General features: G+C 38.6%; 1 protein-coding gene across 12 annotated transcripts in view; it reads right to left on the bottom strand.

Annotated features, from left to right (window-relative positions):
* The window catches only part of FMR1 (fragile X messenger ribonucleoprotein 1), a 37,545-nt gene extending 18,394 nt beyond the window's left edge, over window positions 1-19,151 (bottom strand). For 4 of the 12 annotated variants that reach the window (XM_045883459.3, XM_045883450.3, XM_045883538.3 and 1 more), the window contains exons 1-7: window positions 18,861-19,147; window positions 9,124-9,176; window positions 5,759-5,852; window positions 3,146-3,217; window positions 2,715-2,863; window positions 1,517-1,610; window positions 1,313-1,429 (exon numbers count right to left, since the gene is read on the bottom strand). In XM_045883459.3, the coding sequence (XP_045739415.1) occupies window positions 1,313-1,429; window positions 1,517-1,610; window positions 2,715-2,863; window positions 3,146-3,217; window positions 5,759-5,852; window positions 9,124-9,176; window positions 18,861-18,911 (630 nt within the window). In that variant the 5' untranslated portion in view covers window positions 18,912-19,147. Of the gene's footprint in view, window positions 1-1,312; window positions 1,430-1,516; window positions 1,611-2,714; window positions 2,864-3,145; window positions 3,218-5,758; window positions 5,853-9,123; window positions 9,177-18,860 lie in introns of all 12 variants that reach the window. The other 8 variants (XM_045883442.3, XM_045883477.3, XM_045883468.3 and 5 more) reach the window with 4 other exon arrangements.
* Between the last annotated feature and the right edge of the window lie 815 nt (window positions 19,152-19,966).

Here is a 19,966-nt window from a genome sequence, read left to right as displayed (position 1 = left end):
TTATCTGAATATGTGGATATCTTTAATATTAGTAGTGAGGAAAGATAGGCATGCAAACTAGTTATTCAACATACCTGCTAATTGGAATGAGTGTAACTACTGTAAACAATTTAAAAAAGTCTAATATCCATTTTGTAGATTAGAATAACAAAATGTATCAAATATTCCTAGGACTTTTCAAGAAGTCTTGTTTTTTGAATCCTGGTTCATTCACCTGGTCTATTCTTTTCACTGATAATTCACTGATAAATGGTAAGTCAAAGGTATAACAGATCATTTAAGAAGAATTAGATGTTTAAGAAGAGGCATGAGTATTTTTTCCATACTACTCACAATGAAAATAAGGAGGCTGTTCTGGCCTAAAAGTTATGAGAGAATTGCTAAAGAAACCACAAATGTGTGAACATAGGGACATCAAGAAAGAATGAGAGTAAAAACCAATTAAACAGACCTCCATGGCCATAAGGAAAACAAACTAGCAAAAGGAGATATGAGTGTTTCCTCTCCTGCTAAGAGTTCAGCAATCACACATCAAGTGGGAAGGTGGCAAGTTTCACAGGGTTTTACGAGACTATAAGCCTTGACTCCCTTCTCTCTTAATATGCAATTTGGAACTCTTTTTTTTTTTCTTTATTATTTCAACTGCATAGTGTTTTCCCTCTAATGAAATGAATAATGACAAGGAACTCTGGAATCTGACAGTAATACACTTGAGTTGGGACATTAAAATCCATTTAGTTTCTATGGTTATGGATGGAAGTACTAGATAGTTATCAATGAAAATAAATGTATGGTGATGGAAATTATTGGAAGATTAATAAAAGTAGATAAAATGCACCTGAAGAGACGAAATAGTAAGTTAGGGAAATAGCCTCTGGCAGGAATCTGAAGACAGGAGTTTTAAAGAGTGACAACCAATTAGAATGAAGTTCTATACCCTTTTAAACAGAGATAAACATACACAATGAAAGGAATATGATTAGATATTTAAATACTCTCTAGTACTTAAATGATAACATGTTATATGGAAGAAGCATTGCCTCATTTTATTAATAGCTTTGATGAACTTCTAGAAAAAGTGAGTTGACCAGAAGTTCCTTAATATATATCAACTGCTGCTTAATTCTGAAACCTTAGGCATGAAAAACTTTAGTACGATTAGGCTTTGTATAATTTAATTTTTCAAAATATAAAATATAAGGAATGGTTAAGAAACAGTAAATAAAGGACAACCTGCCCATATTCAAGTTTGTACCTCCACAGTTATCATTTCTAGAAAGCCTTATAAGCAGCACTAGGGAAAGCCACATACCTCTAGCTGCTTACTGGCTTCTTCATTTCTCAGTATCAGAGACAGCTTAGTGCGCAGACTCCGAAAGTGCATGTCAATTAGCATGTGCGCTCGTTTCGAGGTGACTTCATTGATAGACTAAAGGATATTTAAATTAACACCATTATTATCAAAGCAAATACTCCAAATGAAGTACACCAAAATAGACAAGTCAAAAACACTCACCAAAATGACAAGCTGATAATTCTCTGGATCATAAGTTACAGAAAAGGCACCAACTGCCTTTTTAAAGTCCTTATGTGCCGATTCTTTGGCACACCTAGAAATAAAAAGAATATCCACTGTGAAGTTAAGATGAATGATTGCCAACTACTGGCATAAGTATATGCAGAGACTTGCACTTAGTAGAATTGTGAATTCATACTGGTTTAGTTCCTTTGCTGTACATCCCTGAAAATACTTTTAGCCCACTCAAGTATTTGAGATTACAGAGAAAGGTTCCTTTGCTGTCCACCTCTGTAATACTCAGCCCAATCAAACATCTGAGATTACAGAGAAAGGAAAAAACTAGTTATGCTCTTAAGGGATTGCTTGTGGTCCTAGATTACTAAAGGAGACATTATTTAGGAGAGTCACTCTCCTCTGAAGCTTCCTTATTTCAGTTACATATGATTAGTAATTTTCTTAACAACTGTTGAAAACTTTTGGGGATATCTACATGGAACCCAATTTTGTTCTGCTGCTTCTTTTCTATAGAAAAACTGACCAATTTAAGGGAGAGAAGGAAATGTATATGAATCAGAAAGCACAAAAACTTACACACATATGCAATCTCTTCAGTCAAAAAGCAGAATTTCTATGTACTTTGAATTGCAAGTTAATGTTTATCTAAAGTGTGACACATCCAAATCAAACTCATTATACCCCCTTGGTGAAACCTTTAAAAAGGAATCTCTTATCTAAAAGTCTTTAAGCATTACTCCAGACCAAGGATTAGAAGACTGAGACAACCTTTGGAAGCTTCTTTAAATCTACTTATTACATATTTATCTGAAAATATTAACTTAAAGGAAAAAGACATGGAGAAATCTTCATTGTCTAGAATTTGATTTGTGACTTATGACAGAAGATCTATACTAATCGATTTTAAAATTTCAAAATTCTATGAACAAAGTTTATTTTAGAAAACAAATGTGCACTAGCTATGTATCTAGCTAATGAAGTTTAGACAAGTGCAGTGCCTAATTATTTAACTGGAAAAGCTAAATTAGACATTTTTTCACTACTTTTGCAAAAAGTAGTACCATTTTTGCCAAAGTTCATTGAATTTAAAAACTGGTATCTATTATTTTAAAATTTATATTCTTTTAAATTAATTGCATATCACCTGTAAGTTCTCAGCATTTCTTGCATACTAACTTACATTTGTCGTAAGTCTTCTGGCACGTCCAGTTTGATTTTATGGAAAGTATCTTTCGTGGCAGGTTTGTTGGGATTAACCGATCGTAGACGTTCAATTGTGACAATTTCATTGTATGTAGCATCACATGCTGCATATTCGATCACATAAAACTGAGAGAAATAGATAAAAGTCATTCCTGGTCATAGTTTTTAAAGTAAGAACAATAAACTATACCTATACAGTTATTTTTAAGTTCTCTAGAGGGAAGAAAAAACTCTATTTGATCAATTAACTAAAACATACAAAACATACTGAACATGTAGAGAAAACATTGTAATAAAATAACTCAAAAGTTAGATATTACTTTAAAATAGAAATCCACACTGAAATGTAATACCTGGGTTTAGAAAAGGCAAACAGTACAAAAAAGTTTTAAATATGCAGTTTCCTACCTCACCCTTTATCATCCTCACTTTAGCTAACCACCAACAGCAAGGCTCTTTTTCATTTGCTCTGGAATAAACCTACACAAAAATTACAACATAGATTATTTCATAATTAACATCATTCAGAAATCTATAGATTATCAGACATTGAAGAAAATTCTTAAAATGAGCCAGGCGTCTTTCAAACCCATATGTTGTATGCCTTAAAGCAGACCGCAACTCTAGAGCTAGATATACATACATAATCAGAAACTACTTGATTACCTGGGAGAGCCCTGTACAAAGCACCTTCCTATTTTCTGTTTCAGATCAGTAATAATCAGTCCTCTGTATATGAATGCTCAAGAAAAGCAGATTGCTCATAAACCTGGGCATACTTGCCTTGGATAGTTTGTCAACTACAAAAATAGATCTAAAAATGTATAAACTTGTTTTTGTTTTACTCTAATAAGTAAATAACTGATTGGAAGTTACTGACCCTGGCCTATTGCTTGGTCACTAAATGGGTGAGGCTTCTGACCACTCAAGCCCCCTAAGGCTACCACCCTGGCATTCATGCTTCCTGGTGCCTAAATGAACAGCTCCTTGGTTACTCTCTGGTCTCCCATCTCCTTTCTCTCTCCACTAAAATGGACAACTCCATGCTGGCAATCCTCTGGATGGATACCACCTTCCTGCTCTCATATACTGGATCAGTTATTCTAACCGATCTCTCTGGTGACCACGTCAAAGTTCACTTACGATGTGCAGCATGGAACCTTTTGTAAAGACACTAGCAAATCAAGGTTAATGGGAAAAGAGCACAGTATACATGGAGAGATAGAGAGAAATACTCAGAAGCAGAAAGCAGGGAGGACAAGGGGCATAGGGAGGAGAGGAGAGAGAGCTCAGAGCCTAAGGCTGATGAGTAGTAACTCAAGGCTCCAATTCTTGTCTCCCTTTTACAACTGAAGTTAAAAGTCATACAACACAGTGACTAAATACAGCTTAACCTACCTTTCTCTCTTGCCCTCATCACTTCTCAATTTTGCTCTAGCCAGAGAAATAACCTCAGTTAATCATTATGTAATACAGTGAGGCCATTCTAGCAACAACACCTCATTGGTCCCCCACCCGTCATGTGACTAAGTTGGGGGAAAAGTTCCCTTAATCCATCACTATTATGAGCATTCCTGATACAGACAGACCAAAAGACCCAGTGTCTCGTGTCCCTTTCACAACCTAAGTTTGGTTATACAATACAGTAACTAATACAACTTAATTTAACCTACCTTTTCCTCTTGCCACCATCAAGCCCTTTCAACTCTGTTCTAGCTAGAGCAATAACCTCAGTTATGTACCACTGTGAGGTAGCACAGCGAGGCCACTCTAGCAACAGCATCTCGTTCGTTGCCACCTGTCATGTGACTCAGTTGAAACTGTCCTGCCTTCAGGAAGCTTGTAGTCTCCTGGGGTAGTGGACAACTAAAGGTCCTCAAGTACAGACAATGTTTGTGTTTCCTACTAGGATCCCTCACAACACCAAGCCCAGTCCCTTTTACCTAGTAGGTACTGAGTACATTTTTGGTAATTACATAGTCCTTTATTCCACTCCACTTTAGAAAGAGAAAAGAACACAGGCCTGGACATCCGGAGACCTTCCCTGAGTATTGTCTAGAATAGTACTCCTGCCCCTGTATCACCTTCCATCCTCTTACTTTTTTTTTTCCATATGCCGTAATATTAGCTACCCAGACTAGAATGTGTTTCACTGCACCATCTGTACCCTAGCACAGGAAGTAAGAGTTCAAGAACCTAGCACACTTTACCTTATCTGTATATAAATGTCTACTTAGCTGCTTCCTTCATATCACAAATATTCATGAAGTTGCAACTATTAACAAGACATTGTAGAGAAAGAAGAGAAGCAACTCAAAATGGTGTGAAAGGGGAGGAAGGAGAGGACACTACACAGACCAATTACAACATAAAGTGGACTCCAAGTGCTTTAAGTCCCAAAACAGTTTTCAGTGGCTAGAGAAATTATAAACACAGTTTTTGTTAATGTGTTATATCTCTATAGCACATTTTGGTCAAAGACATCAATAGCACATGAGCAGGTGGTTCACAGCATGGCCAGTGAAAAGATGTTTTCCTTATATGTGTTTATGTTAAAACTCATAGATGGGTTTTTAATAATATACCACAAGCATTTACTGCTACTTAAAGAAATTCTAGAATGCTGCTCTATTACAAGGCATGATTTCTTCTCCTTTGTAAGACTGATTTTCCTAATCCATTTTGCTTAAAATGGAGACAAAGTTGTAAGCTAACAATACATTATTCAAATAAAGATTCAGAGATTGAAGGAAAGGGCAAAAGGAATTTCCTAGCAGGCAAAGGAAATTAGCAGTGACTTTCAACGATGCGCCCTCAGTGCTCCTCAGGCAGCCACATTTAAGCATCATGTAGTATTTTAGATCATTATTAAGATGGCTCAATCAAAAGCACATGTCCATCACAGCTGTAATTTTCAAGGTAGTCTAAGCAGTGTTCAAGACAAGAGGTACAAAAGGCACAGGCAAATTAAATGCTCCCACTTCTTCAGGGTTTAGTAACTTGAGGGCAGGGGCAACTTACCTCAACTTCATCACTTTCATTTATATCTTTATTATAACCTACAGGTGGTGGGAATCTCACATCATGGAATGGAATCTGCCTCTCTGGCTGCCAGCTGCAAATGAGCAAACACATAATTAACATGCTTTCCGGTTTGATGGAAACAATGACCACACTGCCATCAACTCTTGGTTAAGTGTGACCTTCTGTTTTTCTAGTTTAAAGAAGCAAATGCTTTTAAAACAGTGTTTTGCTGAGTGGGGCATAATGGCAATGTTGAAACATTTCAACAAAGTCTGCATGCAGCATAGCAGCCTTGTAGTTCTATTTGGAATATTCCTCTAAACACAATAGATCAACATTACAATTTTCCAAACAAGTCTTTCTTTCAGTAATTTCAGCCTCTAAGCAAGGCCACAACAGCAATTTCCTCTGATGCTTAAATTAAATGTTAGTATCAGTAAGTGTTAGTAACATCATCACCATACTTCTACTTGCAAAGGAATTTTAACCACATTCTAAGGACCACAGAAACTGGTCCTAAATGCCCTCTAATTCCCAAGCAAAATGGGGCAGCCAGCACATCAGGAATTCACAACTCACTTTTCCCCCTTTAAATTTAAGATCCCACGAGGTGGTCAATTCTTGCCATGGATAGCTGGCTGCTGATCAGCATGGCCTGGTGGGGTCTGCTAAACCACAGAAACCCGACGGAGACGGCCTACAGGAGTTTGGTAAGTTGCCTATGTTTTTAAATTTAAAATGATATGGAACAATTTTGAAAAACACCAAATTATTCTTTTATATCCAAAATTATATAAAATATTAAAAGACAAACTTTGCAAAAACACTGGAGGATTCAACTGCTGCAGCAGTCATTTCTGGGTTTTTTCCTAAAGAGCTTTCTTTAGTAAAATCCTGAGAAAAGTGCTAATTTTTTAAAAAAAGATTTTATTTATTTGAGAGAGAGCAAGCATGTGGGGGCGGGGGGGAGGAGGGACAGACAGAGGGGGAGGGGGAGGGAGAGAATCTCAAGCAGATTCCCTGAGCTGAAACCAAGAGTCGGATGCGTAACCAACTGAACCACCTGGAAGCCCACATTTTTTTTTTTTCCCCAAAGAAGAGCCATATATAAGGTAGCAGGGTAGATAATTAAGTCAGAATTTGTGGAAATCCAATTAGGCCCATATTAGACTGAACCCTTTCTCTGAATTATACACATTTGAAAACTATGAAGCTTTAGAAAACACTGTCTTTACTTCAGAAAAGCCTTTTTATATTTACTGAAAATTAATGACTTTTAACATGTTACAAATTCATTGCTAAATGTGATTGGAAAAACATATAATAATACATAATATAATTTTCTGGGTTCCAAAGGAAGAATTATTTTAAGTCTTAAATGTACAGAGATAAAAATTCAAATTCTTTATAAAAAATGTGAAATATGGAAGGTAAAAACATAGCATCTAAAATAAGCTGGTGTTATAGTAATAGGAATTGCTTTATGACTGAAAGGAAAGAAAGGGTAAATGCAGTCTGAAGTTCTATAAAACATTAGTTTTTTAACAGAAAAACAAAAAGGAAACACCCAAGGAAGGGCAGAGACTACTTTGGTAGAGACCAATCATACACTAGTGATGTGCTCAAACCCAGTGTTGAATCTTAAACATACTCCATGAACACAAGGAAAACAGTTCATTTGTTTCAAATTCCCAGGATGACATCTTGAAGAGAAACTTTTATGTAGCTATAGAACAGAAGAGAATTAGGAGGTCCGAAAGTAGAATAATTTTACGTTTATAGTAAAAACCTGATTGAAAACAAAAGAGAACTGATCTGTAAGTCACTGTATTAACTAGACACATTCTTAAATGCATGGAGGAAATGAGTGTTTGCTTAACACTTTAAATTAAAGACTACAGGAGAAATTGAAAGAGCGGCAAATAAAGATAACTCTTCCTTTATGGGAAACAGTGTTTATCTAGTGATGGGAGCAAGCAGATAAAATTACCAAAAAAAAAAAAAAAATTACTCTCAAGTCATCAAAGATTCTTCTGTTAAAAGTGTGATGTTGCTGTCTAGTGTATAACCACGCAAACCCATGGACACTCAAACCGGCAGAGGCAAATTCTGGAACTTTTGGCTCTATGCATTCAGAAAATGTTATTCTATTATTCATGCTTGTATTCTGGACTGAGATTAGTCTAAGAGCTGAGAATAGGGTTGGATATCCTAAATCCTTTTATCTCTGTCCCCTAAATGTGTTGCAGGCATCCAAGAGTACTACTACTTTGTCCTCTGCGTAGCTAAAAGAATCTGCTAACAGTCAAATTACAGTATGTTTTGGTCAGATACTATATTTTAACAAATTTACTAATATTAACTCACATACCATATAATCCATCCACTTGTGTATGTACAATTCAATGGTTTTAAGTATATTAACAGATGGGTGCAACCATTACCAGTCAATTTTAGAACACTTGCATCACCTCAAAAGGAAATCCCATGCCCTTAGTTATGACTCCTCATCCCCCTCCTTCCGCCCCCGCCTTAGCAACTACTAAGCTATTTCTTTTCTCTATAGATTTGCAACCTGCTTTTGGGATACTATCAATTCTCTTGGTACACAAAATCCAAAATATAATTGTTGACCATTCTTCAGAGTTCAGTAAAATCCTAAAGTCATGACATCGACACTCTGGCTAAGGAGTTTATATGTACTTTAGAATCTTGAATGGCTACTCTGAAAATAGCCTTTATTAATAAGTATTCAAAAACTTTAGTCAAGAGATTTGTCTCTCCTGATAAAATGCTACATCTATACCACTGATGTCTTCATATAGCTAACGTTCCTAGGCCTATAAGTATTTCTATTTACTCTTCTAGCAGAAAAGACAGGTTACCACTATTACTGATTATAAATACATGAAACATATAAAATAAGCTAGTGAGTAAATATGATTATTCCTGATAAAATGTACCAGACAACTAAAACCATCAATTTTAGATTTAATGTTATAAAACCCACATTTTTACCAATACCCACGAATCCATTCATTTTCATCTTGTAACAATTACAAACATTTCTATCCAAACTCTCAGTTACTAATACAGAAGAATTTGGTTTCTTTCTTTACATTCAAGGGGACTGGGATGTAGGGATCAAGGTTAAACGAAAGGATCTCTAGGGTCATTAGCAGGAATAGTCATTCCATTGGTTTTAATATTGAGTTGTTCAGAAACTTCCTGGTCAGTAACATGAAGATCCATTCCTGAAAAACACTCAAACTGGACTTCAATTTTTTTAAACGAGGAGTAAAAAGAATAATTATATAAAATAGTATAGAACCCGAACATTAAAATTATATCAAGACACTTACTTGTTTTCAAATGCAACTGTTATTGAATCTTCATGAACATCCTTTACAAATGCCTGTAAGAAAAACACCAAGTTAAATTAACTTCTAAGCTTAAAGATCATGTTTTTATTTAAATTTTATAGAGATACCATTTTCTGTTTAAGAAAAAAATGGAGCTTCAAATGAAAGTCTGTCAGTTTGTGAGGATGACTCATTCATGGATCACATCTATATTTGGCCACCTACTATGTGCAAGGCCCTAGGGATACGGATTAGTTAAAACAAAACATGAAAAAAAAATGCTCCAGAGTTCAGTCCAGTGAAAGAGCTAAGTAATTGTAAATTACAATGCAGGTGTTGAGTACAAAACTGGAGGTGCACTTTAGGCTAGAATTACTGAAAATGAAGAAATTTGTTCCATGCGCCACATGCCAGCCAGTATAGATCTGTTGTAACTTCTTCTCCCTAATAAAATTTTAGGAGAATACTACAGTAAATGACTAAATATAATCTCAAATCTAGTATATACAAGCACACTAAATTTTCCTTAACAACAATACGCTGCTAATACCACTAAAATGTCCAATTACCAAAGTTTAATTAAATTCTCAATCTCATAGGCACTTGGAGGAAAAAACAGTAATACAAAGTAGAGGTTTAAATCTTTTAAATCTGATGACGCAATTGCTAGTAATCTGCAGAAAGACATAACAAAAGTAATAGCTAACTAATTATCAAGAATTCTTTAATCAGCATGCCATCCATAATTCTATGAAATGACATAACTAAAGTAATAGCTAACTAATTATCAAGAATTCTTTAAGCAGCATGCTGTCCGTAATTCTATAAAATTAAGTTTTTAATAGGTGCAGGAAAGGAGGTTTTGTTTTTGTTTTGACAATCAGAGGAGTAGGATAAGACATAAAGAAACCCAAGGGGCTTTATATTGTAATTCATTTTAAAATGGCTTGAGAGATTTAAGCTTCTTACTCAAATCTGTTCTGTACACGTTTCTCTCCTTCCTTGGTTTCTCCCTGCCTGTGAGATTACGGCCAAGATCCTTTTCTGGCTGTAAAAGGCCCTTCAAGACCTGGCCCCACCCCTCCCCTCTCCAAGCTTCATCTTTCACATCCCTGGAGGCTGTGATCCAGCAGTGCTAAACTACTTGGGCCTCTCTCCCTAAATGTTGTTCCTTCTTTCCCATTGTCCTTCCCCTTTTCATCTAGCTACCTCCTATTAAGTCTTTTAGGTTTCAGTTCAGATGGCACCACCTATGGGAAAACTCAGACTAGGTTAAATTCCGTCCTCTGCATTCTCATAGCACATTCTGTGCTTATCCCTACTATAAACTTACCCCACTGTATTATTATTGCTCATTTCCCCACTAACAGTACGTTTCCTAAGGTCTTATTTTATTTACTGTTGGACTTCGGAGTGCTTACTAAGAACTCAATGAGTAGTTATTAAATGGATCATTGCCTAAGGGGTTCCTATCCTACCCTTAAAGGAAAGACCCTGTGTGTGGGGGGGGGTGGTGGTGAGGTGGGGGTGGTATTACATTTATCAGGGAAGACGAAGTGAGGAAGGTGAGTTTCCTTATCAAACTTTGAAGGCTGGGGAAGAATTAGCCACACAAAATGGAGTGGAGGAAAGAGGAGGCCTGCCAGGTCTAAGGGGTAGGGGGGTAAGGAACAAAGGCTCTGACCTGGAGAAACAGCTTAGGGTATGGTAGAAATAAATCCTTTGTGAACAAAGAAGCCAACACAATTCAAAGGGGAAAAAGAATAGTGTTTTTAACAAATGGTGCCAGGACAACTGCATATCCGCGTGCAAAAGAATAAATTTTTGACCCTTATCTCAGACCCTATACAAAAATCAACTGAAAATGCATGAGACCAAAATGTAAGAGCTAAAACTATAAACAAACAAGTGATCCAATGCAAAAGTCTTGGTAAACATCTTGAAAGGCTTGAAGTGAAAGGATTTAAAAAAAACCTCAAGGGGCGCCTGGGTGGCTCAATCATTAAGAGTCTGCCTTCGGCTCAGGTCATGATCCCAGGGTCCTGGGATGGAGCCCCGCGTGGGGCTCCCTGCTCAGCGGGAAGGCTGCTTCTCCCTCTCCCACTCCCCCTGCTTGTGTTCCCTCTCTTGCTGTGTCTCTCTCTGTCAAATAAATAAATAAAATCTTAAAAAATAATAAAAAAATAAAACCTTAAACTTCTTCAAATATAAAATTAAAACATATCAAATATTAATTAGCTGCTCTTAAGAAAAATAATTAGGTGAGGCAGGGCCCTGGAAAACATTTATATGGAAACTACGTAAACAGACATACCAATCTTCTGCAATTATGCTTAAAAGAATAAAAGCAAAGCTATGCTAAAAGTTTCCTTATAAGATCAAGGTGGACTATAATGGAATCCAAGTGTTCTGCTATACCCAGCATGGCTAAATTATTATTTCTAAGTTAAGTATGTGTATATATTTCTATAGATGCTGGTTTGGGGGGGAATTCACATTTTCTTCCCATTACTTATCCTTAGCTATATTTAAATCATGAGTACTTTCTACAGCAGCTTTTGAAAAAACTGGTTTAATACCAACCATGATGTTTTAGAATATACTAGATTTCATAAGGGTGCATGCCCTGAGTACTCTAAGGGGTTGTTTGCCTATTACTTCACCAACAGAAAGGCTTGATTTTGAGTTAAAGTTACAGGAACTGGTTACTCTTAATTTTATAAAGTAAGCCCCCAAATTATGAAGAATGGGAATAACAGGATCCCCTACCCCATTTCTCCCTTCTCTTTACCTGATACCAAATTAACAATCTGCTTGTGGGGGACGGGAGTCCATCAAGGATGAAAATCAAGACTGCTATTAGGAGGTGATCCCTTATTTACCAAGAAGGGCCACTGCTTCTGTTTTCATTCTTGTCTGAAGTTTTATGTTTGTATGTCTTGGCAGTAATTAACATTAGTTCCTTACTGTATATTATACTGAAAATGTTAAGTCCTTTAGTCAGTTAAGAGAACCTTGTTATAGCTGAGTGAGGCACTGTTCTCACTTAATCAGGCATCTTTCTAATACTATTGCCCTTGTCTAAAACTATTCTGTCTACCATAGCAGCCACTGGCCATATGTGACTATTTATATTTAAATTAATTACAATTAAATAAAATTAAAAATCAGTCTCCCAGTTACACTAGCCACACTTCAAGTGCTCAATTGCCACACATGGTTTAGTGTCTATCGTAGTGAACAGCATGGGTAGAGACCATTTCCAACATTGCAGAAAATGCCATTGGATGGAACTGATTTAAAACATTTACATGGGCACCTGGGTGGCTCAGTCGGTTAAGTGTCCGAATCTTGGTTTTGGGTCAGATCACGATCTCAGGGTTGTGAGATCTAGCCCCGCCTCGGGCTCTGCACTGGGCATAGAGCCTGCTTAGGACTCTCTCTCTCTCTCCCCCTCCACCCCTCCTCCCTCTCTAAAAAAATAAAAAATAAAACATTTACAAACGTTGGGGACTGCTTTCAAACCCACCTTAAAAGCACTCCAGAAGTCAGTCTCATTATAGTGCTGTATTTTTATTTTTCTCTCTTTGCCACAAAGTTATTGCACAGTTTAATCATACTCATTCGCCACATTTGCCTAGTTCCTAAAATCAAACATTCCCTCAAAGGAGGAAAGTCTGCAACTGTTGTGACTATTAACAAAAGCTTTCAAAGGCTTCCAAGGCAATTCCGGATGTAGAGTGTCAAAAACAGTTTGAATAATCATCACAGCCTACTAGCCCATGGCCTTCAAGTTAATGAGGCTTATCTGTATGTGGATGTTCGCATGACTGTTCCAAAATCAGTCATTTTTAGTCATTGTTTGCATATTAAGTAAATACAGAAGGCAGGTAATACCTTCTCCTTGCTGCTGTAACACACAATAAAAGAAACTATTGGTTGCATCTGGCCTGCACTCACACCAAGGACAAACACCACTTTTAACTTCTAAGGCCTTTTTACTAAACTGTCATTCACTTCCAACAAGGGTCCCATCTTCCTGCTGCTCATCATATTTTCTCCAATAACCATTCTTTTGGCCACCCCTCCCTTACCCCAACACTCTTACCCTGTGCCCTGGATAACCACAGAGCACTATCACCCCACCTGCCACCAACCTGGAAAACTATGTTTTGTTGTGATCCCTACCTATCTACACCGAGCAAAGTTGGTATCTGGGGAGGAGATAGGTTCAGGGGATTCCTGAGAGGTTACCAAAGACGGCACCGTGAATAATAGAAAGCACAAAGGGCGCTGCACCATACTGAATGAGAGCTAGGGATCTTACAGGAGTCAGTAAACTTAAAATTAAGAGTTTTGCTGTGAATGAGACACAGGCTTAAAATTTTAGTTCTACCAGATAAGCTGTGAGACTCACTCTCCAAGTGGTCTCTGTGCCTCAGACTCCTCAAATGCAAGTAACAAATGGATAGAGGGGAACTGGACCTGCCTTCTAAGGGTGTTGTAATGAAATCACACGTCTACTGCCTACTACAATGCCCGCCTGGCACATAGTTGGCACTAAATAAATGAGAGGTAAAACAGAGAGGGGCGTATTTTATAAAAGATGCAGAACCATAAATACTCTTGCAGTTGAGAAAGTTACATCTTAACAAAAGCACACTAAAAAAAGATTTAAAAATTGGGATACAAAAAGAAAAGGCTGTTTCCTCAAAGATACAAAATACTGAATGAAAGGTTACCTAGACTCTGAGAAGAAAAAAAATGTGATGAAACTCTTTGGGGTTTAAGAAAGGTGCTAAAGTGCAGTGCTCAAGACAGATACAGGCTCCTCATGGGGGAATAAACAAGAAATCAAAAAGTCATTATGAGATCCCCAATTTACTGGCAAATAGATCAAAGAAGCAGTCACAAAATCATAGTTACCAAAGTGTGTGATGACTAGAGTTATCCAATTCAAACATTACATTACGAGGACTGATGAAACTAAGAAGTCCATCCTTATTTGGGTGAACTCTTACTCACCCTCACCCTCAATATCACACCCCTTAGCTTAGTAAACTCACAAATGAGTCACTGGTCACAAGAGTGCTTATTGTATAGACAAAATTTCAATATAAGGCCCTGACCACCACTGAAAACAACTACTGCATTAACACTGAAGACAACACATGTAGTGCAATAATTCTCCTTAGAGAAAATGTAGAACACTGCAAAATGTCCCTCCTAAAGAAAACACATAGGACCGGGGGTAGGGGTATAGAAATCAAACCCAAGGCTTCACATATAAAGTGAGTTACCACTTTGTTACCTTTATATGTGGGCACTAACAACATAAAGGAGTGAACAATGGAAAGGGAAAAAGCACAATTAACCTCATCAACAACCCTTCCAACCACACCACAGGTCCAGGAATACTTGACTTTACTTGGGCACTTACCACAAATTCTGAGAAAAATGCATTCTTTTTGATTCATCCTGACCCAAAGATAACACAAAGGTAGAGAGAGAATAGTATGAGCTTTCCTGTGTGTATGTAGTCTAACTTTTTAGTACTTCAGTTCTTATGTGCTTCCAACCTAACGAAAGCAAATTTCAGAGCAAGGTCAGAGATTTCCAACTTTCTCTTTCCTTAGTGGGCATTCATATGAAGAATTACAGTGTAATAATATCAAGTTGCAAGAGTTTATATAAAAAGGAAGTTGATACATAAGCTGAGTAGGTCATGACATCTTTGTATCAACAGTAAAAAGTGGTAACATCTCCTTGCAACTGTACTTAAAGAACGCTAAGGAGGTGTTACAGTAACAAAATAAAATCGAAGGTTACAATGAAATAAAAAAATGGGCAGGAAATGAAATCCAGTTCATTTCTTCAAGCTAACTTTCATCATTTCAGGAAATCAGACCATCTGATCTCAAATCCCAGATCTGAGGACATTTACTAGCTCTGATGCTTAGTAGTAAGCCACTTACCTAATCTCCTTGTACATCTTCATTCTCATCTATAAAATGGGAATAACAACAGTACCTCGGGATTGCAGTAGAGGATTAAGTGAATTATTTACTGATGTAAAAGTGTCTAGAATAGTGCCTGGCACCCAGAAAGCTCTCAGTACCTCTTAACAGTTATCGTGATCACAACTGTAGTCATCTCAGGAAGCACATTCCCACAGGGACAGAAGTCAGAAACCCAATTATTATACCAATGAATTCTGTATTTAATTAATTTGGAGGTTTTCAGAATGTGTGAACATGAAGTTGGAAAATGCACAGTTCAAAAGGGGAAAAATGATGCTTACACAAAGACACTGAACATTAAAAAGTTAGACTCGGGGAAGAAAAAAAAAATGTGGTTGACCTGAATAATTCACTTCCTTGAAGTACATAATAACACCTGTATGCAAAGTTAGATCTACAGACTTCAGAGAAAACATGAATAACGCCTTATGCAAGTTTATCTGTGGTAAACACTGATTTCTAGCAGGCTACGTAGCTAACATGACATGCTAGGCCACCAATGTCTTCCTTAAAAATATTTCTTCCTGATTGTACATTTTGTCATAGGTTGCTGCTAGGTTGCTGCTAGTTCCATAATATTACTCACCATGTTAAAGTCTGTCCTCAGATACCAAACTTAAAAACATAAGATATATTAAATGAAAATCTAAAAATAAGATACAATTTAGCATATTCACACCATATCACATTAATCAGGTATCAGTCACTATGTTTTCAGAATACAAAAAGGTGTTATATCTTATGTTTCTAACACATGATTTATCCATCTTTAGTAATTTTCATACTGGTACCCAAAACCTACGATCAGGATATATTAGTACATTCATATCAGAATGACATACATTCTATACTTAAAATGGAGTTAAATTCATTTTCATTCTCAATATACCAAAACTTAGTCCCCCCAAAAGAAGAAACGCCCAACACCAAAAAAAAAAAAAAAAAAAAAAAAAAAAAAACCCTCAAAACACTACACTATTTTAGGCAGATGCCCCTAGAAGAACTTATTTCAACATTATGCGTTTAGGAAATGTTTTGTAAAGATTTTGTGAAGTTTATCCAAGTGTCTTAATTTCTTAAATAACATAAGACTCTAAGTTGTACACAAGACTAACTTTTTCTAAGTCAAAGAAATACCTAAGCATAAGAGTAGTGGCTCTGACAACTACTAAATCTAACTTTCAAGTTTTTAAGAATAAACACCAGAGGGAAAAATAGAAATGAGCTGTCCAATCTTAGGTTTAGGTTTCATGGTTCTGTTAATTCTGAATCCTGAGCTTTAGATATTTTGCAGAGAAAGAATCCAAATATGCCCAGCTATACTCTATCCAGTTTATATTGTAAACTTGGACCATGTGCTCAGAAGATGGAGAATCATCCCTTGCAATATGGTGGTTCCGTTAGGCAAATCAAAGTCGAATTCACTAATACTGAAGTCATTTGAGTTGTTCATTTTTTAAAAGGCTTTTCTATCAATTTGATGAACCAGGTTCCCATTTTTTTCCATAAATGTAACATTTCTCCTAGTAGTTCATTTTTTATCAGTCTATTTCCCATATTTTCTTCCCATCTCACTGGACAAGCAACTGAAGTTTACTTTTTGCTTTACTTTATAACTCACAACAATACTGAGTCCTATAAAAACAAACCTTTTCATTATAGAAACGATTTTTCTACCAATACAGACCATTTGAGGTTTTCTTAAAAATAAACTTTAAGTAAATGTAACAGCAATTTCTCCACACATATTTGATCAGTTTTCACATTTCTCCTCAAGGAACTAAGGGACAATCCATTCTTTTTATTAATCTTCAAATTAAGCAAAGTCGTTTAAAAAAACCCCAACTAAAACGGGGGATTAATAGCAAAAATAGAGGGCATTTCTTATTATATTCCAATCAGTTTGCAAGCAAAATCACCAGAGCAAATCACAGGTTGCTAGAAGAGAACAATAAATCCTTCAAGACCACGATGTCTTGCCCTCTTATAGCAGGCAAACTCCACTGAAAGACATTAAGAATGGTGTCCAATCTAGGCAAATATCACAGACAAATTAGAATACTGCTCAATCATTAACCCGTGCTTGCATTTATTACAGTTAGCACCACAAATCTAGGGAGCAAAACTATCAATCTAGGAATCAGAATGATTCTACACTAACTAGCAGGAATTATTATGGATCACTGAAATAAATGCAACCAAAAATTTGCCTGCAGAGTCAACTGAAACAATTTTATGTTGGTGAGACTTAAGAACATAAATGCTGGGTTTTTTTCCTTTTACAGCTACAGGTTTCTTCTTTTGGCTAAAAGTATGAAACAGTTTACATACTTTACACACTTATGAAATATGTTGGTCTCCAAATATCTCCATAGAATTGCTAAAACACACATGAAGCCAATTGTTAATTTTCCCTTTGCCAAATGAGCCTTGTTTGAAACGTTTAAGTTAGGCTATAATTAATTTAAGAATTGTGTTGGACAACAATAGCTAACTTCCACATGTACCTTCTACTGCCCAAATACTGTACTAACGTGGGATATTACTTACAGAAGTTATAGAGGAACATTCAAGAGAAAACGAGTTTATAGATTACTATATCTACAGTAAGTACATACCAACAGACGCACGACCGATACATTAAAATCTTTTTAAACCTCCTCTTGAAAATCTAAGACATTAGTTGATCTGCAATGGTGTAACTTAAAAAAGAAAAATCCACCGTAATACTACGCATGTCTGTCTAAAACCTCAATACTGTCCATCGCAACATTACACATTCAGAGAGCACTTGGATCACAAAACAATTATTTCCACTCACCATTTAAAATTCTCTAGTAATGATGTACTTTCAGTTAATTTCCTTAAGTTTCATGGCATATATTCAGGCCTTCGGAGGGTTAAAAATGTTTTCCTTAAGTAGCAGAGTTGCTATAATGCTTTTAGATGCTGAAGCATCTGTATTCCTGAATTTGGCCCCATTTATAACAAGGGAGGGGAACCGCGAATATTTAAGGTTACGAACTTCTCTAATGCATTGCTCGATTATGTCAGGGTCTTCCTGAAACTTTTGGTCTAAAAATCTCTCCTGAAATTCACAAAGAGAGGCCACTAAAAATCAGTTGCCATTGTGATTCGGAACTGACTACAGCTTCTTACTACTCTTTCTCCACACCCCTTGCCCAGAACAGTGGAGCTCTCCGAAGTCCCAATGCTGGACCGGAAAAGAGAAGCCAAAGGAGATCTCAAACCCTCTTTGCAAGGCAGGAGGCTGCTCGACGGAAGCGCCCCCCGCTACTCAGCAACTACCCACACGTCAGGCCCGGATCCCACTGGGAGAGGATATTTAGGAAAGGGAAATAAGCCGTCGCCGTCACTTCGCGCGGATACCGGCCCTTCCCGCCGGGATCTTGTACCTGCCGCCGGCCCTTGCCCATCCCCAGCTCTCCCTCGGCTCCCGAGAGGACACCTCCTTCTCCTTGCCCGCTCTCATTCCGATAGGCAGCGGGGCCTCTCATAGGAGAGGCAGCGGGGCTCGAGGGGCTTCCTACAGGCCCCAAGTCCGGTCCTTCTCTCCCAAACAGTATCCCAACGAGCGCACCCTGGTCCCCGGGCGCGGCGCTCGGGAAGAGGGCCCCAGGCCTGCCTCCCGTGGAGGCCGAGAAGAAAAGGGAGGGAAAGAAGGGCGAAGATGGGGCCTGCCCTGGAGCCAAGTACCTTGTAGAAAGCGCCATTGGAGCCCCGCACTTCCACCACCAGCTCCTCCATCTTCTCGAAAGCCCAGCTCGCGCCGGGAGCCCGCCCCCGAGAGGTGGGCTGCGGGCGCAAGAGGCCCAGCCGCCGCCTCCGCCGCCGCCGCCGCCGCCGCGCTCCCGCACGCCCCCCGGCAGCGGCGCCGCCGTCACCGCCGCCACCCGCGCTCGCCGTCGGCTCACCGCCCGCTCGGAGGCGGCCCCTCACCGGAAGTGAAACCGAAACGGAGCCGAGCGCCTGACTGAGGCCGAACGCTCCGGCCGCTCCGCGTGTAAACAGTGAAACCGCATCACGTGACCGACACCGCCCCTCCCCCCGCGGGCTTGGCCCCTCGGCCCCGCCCTCTTTCTCCCCGCGGGCCCAGGAGCGCGCGCATGCGCGCTACTGGGAAACCGGCTGGGGGCCGGGCCCAACGTAAGGCGCGCGGGCTTGGCGTGCGCGGGCTCGGTGGAGGGCGGGAAGGCGGGAAGGGCGGTGACAGGTCGCACCGCTGGCCGAGGTCGCGCCGCTTCGCATCGCCTGGCGAGGGCCAGAGCGCCTATTCCTGTAGAAGGTCAAGTACAGGCGTGGGAAAGGTCCTTCAAGTGTATTCACTTATCCGAGTCTGGGCTGGCTTGGGTTGGAGGGTTTGTTTTTTTTTTAAGTGGGGCAGAGTCTGAGCTGGAGGTGGAGTAGGGGACAAGACTAAAGGTGAAGAATTAGATTGAAGACGACTTTGAACTAGTAACAGTGGCAACCACGGTGACCCAGGCTTGTGTGACCCTTAGAGGCAGAAGGTGAGAGTAACGCCGCCCCCTCCCCAAGAGATTTTGGGCTGTCCTATGGATACATCCTGTGTCCTCTGAGGGGCAGTGGATTGTGTCAGGACCTCTGGAAATGTTAGTCCTCCCTCAGACCCAGCACTGACCCATGTACTTCCCTTCCCTCGATTCAGTTTCATACTTGACATTAAAAAAGTCTTAAACACTTGTTAATTTCTTTACCGTTTATTTCCCTACTATTTTGCCCCTACCCTGTACCGGAGGGTGGGGTGGACATGTGTGCAGCAGTCAGGTGACTTATCTGCAGGG

This window comes from Mirounga angustirostris, unplaced genomic scaffold (genome assembly GCF_029215605.1).
Source record: "Mirounga angustirostris isolate CCGP_5_RB_7025 unplaced genomic scaffold, mMirAng1.0.hap1 SCAF_11, whole genome shotgun sequence".
Classification (NCBI taxonomy): Eukaryota; Metazoa; Chordata; class Mammalia; order Carnivora; family Phocidae; genus Mirounga; species Mirounga angustirostris.
Note: the sequence above shows the minus strand (reverse complement) of the source record. Positions and strands in the feature narration are given on the sequence as shown.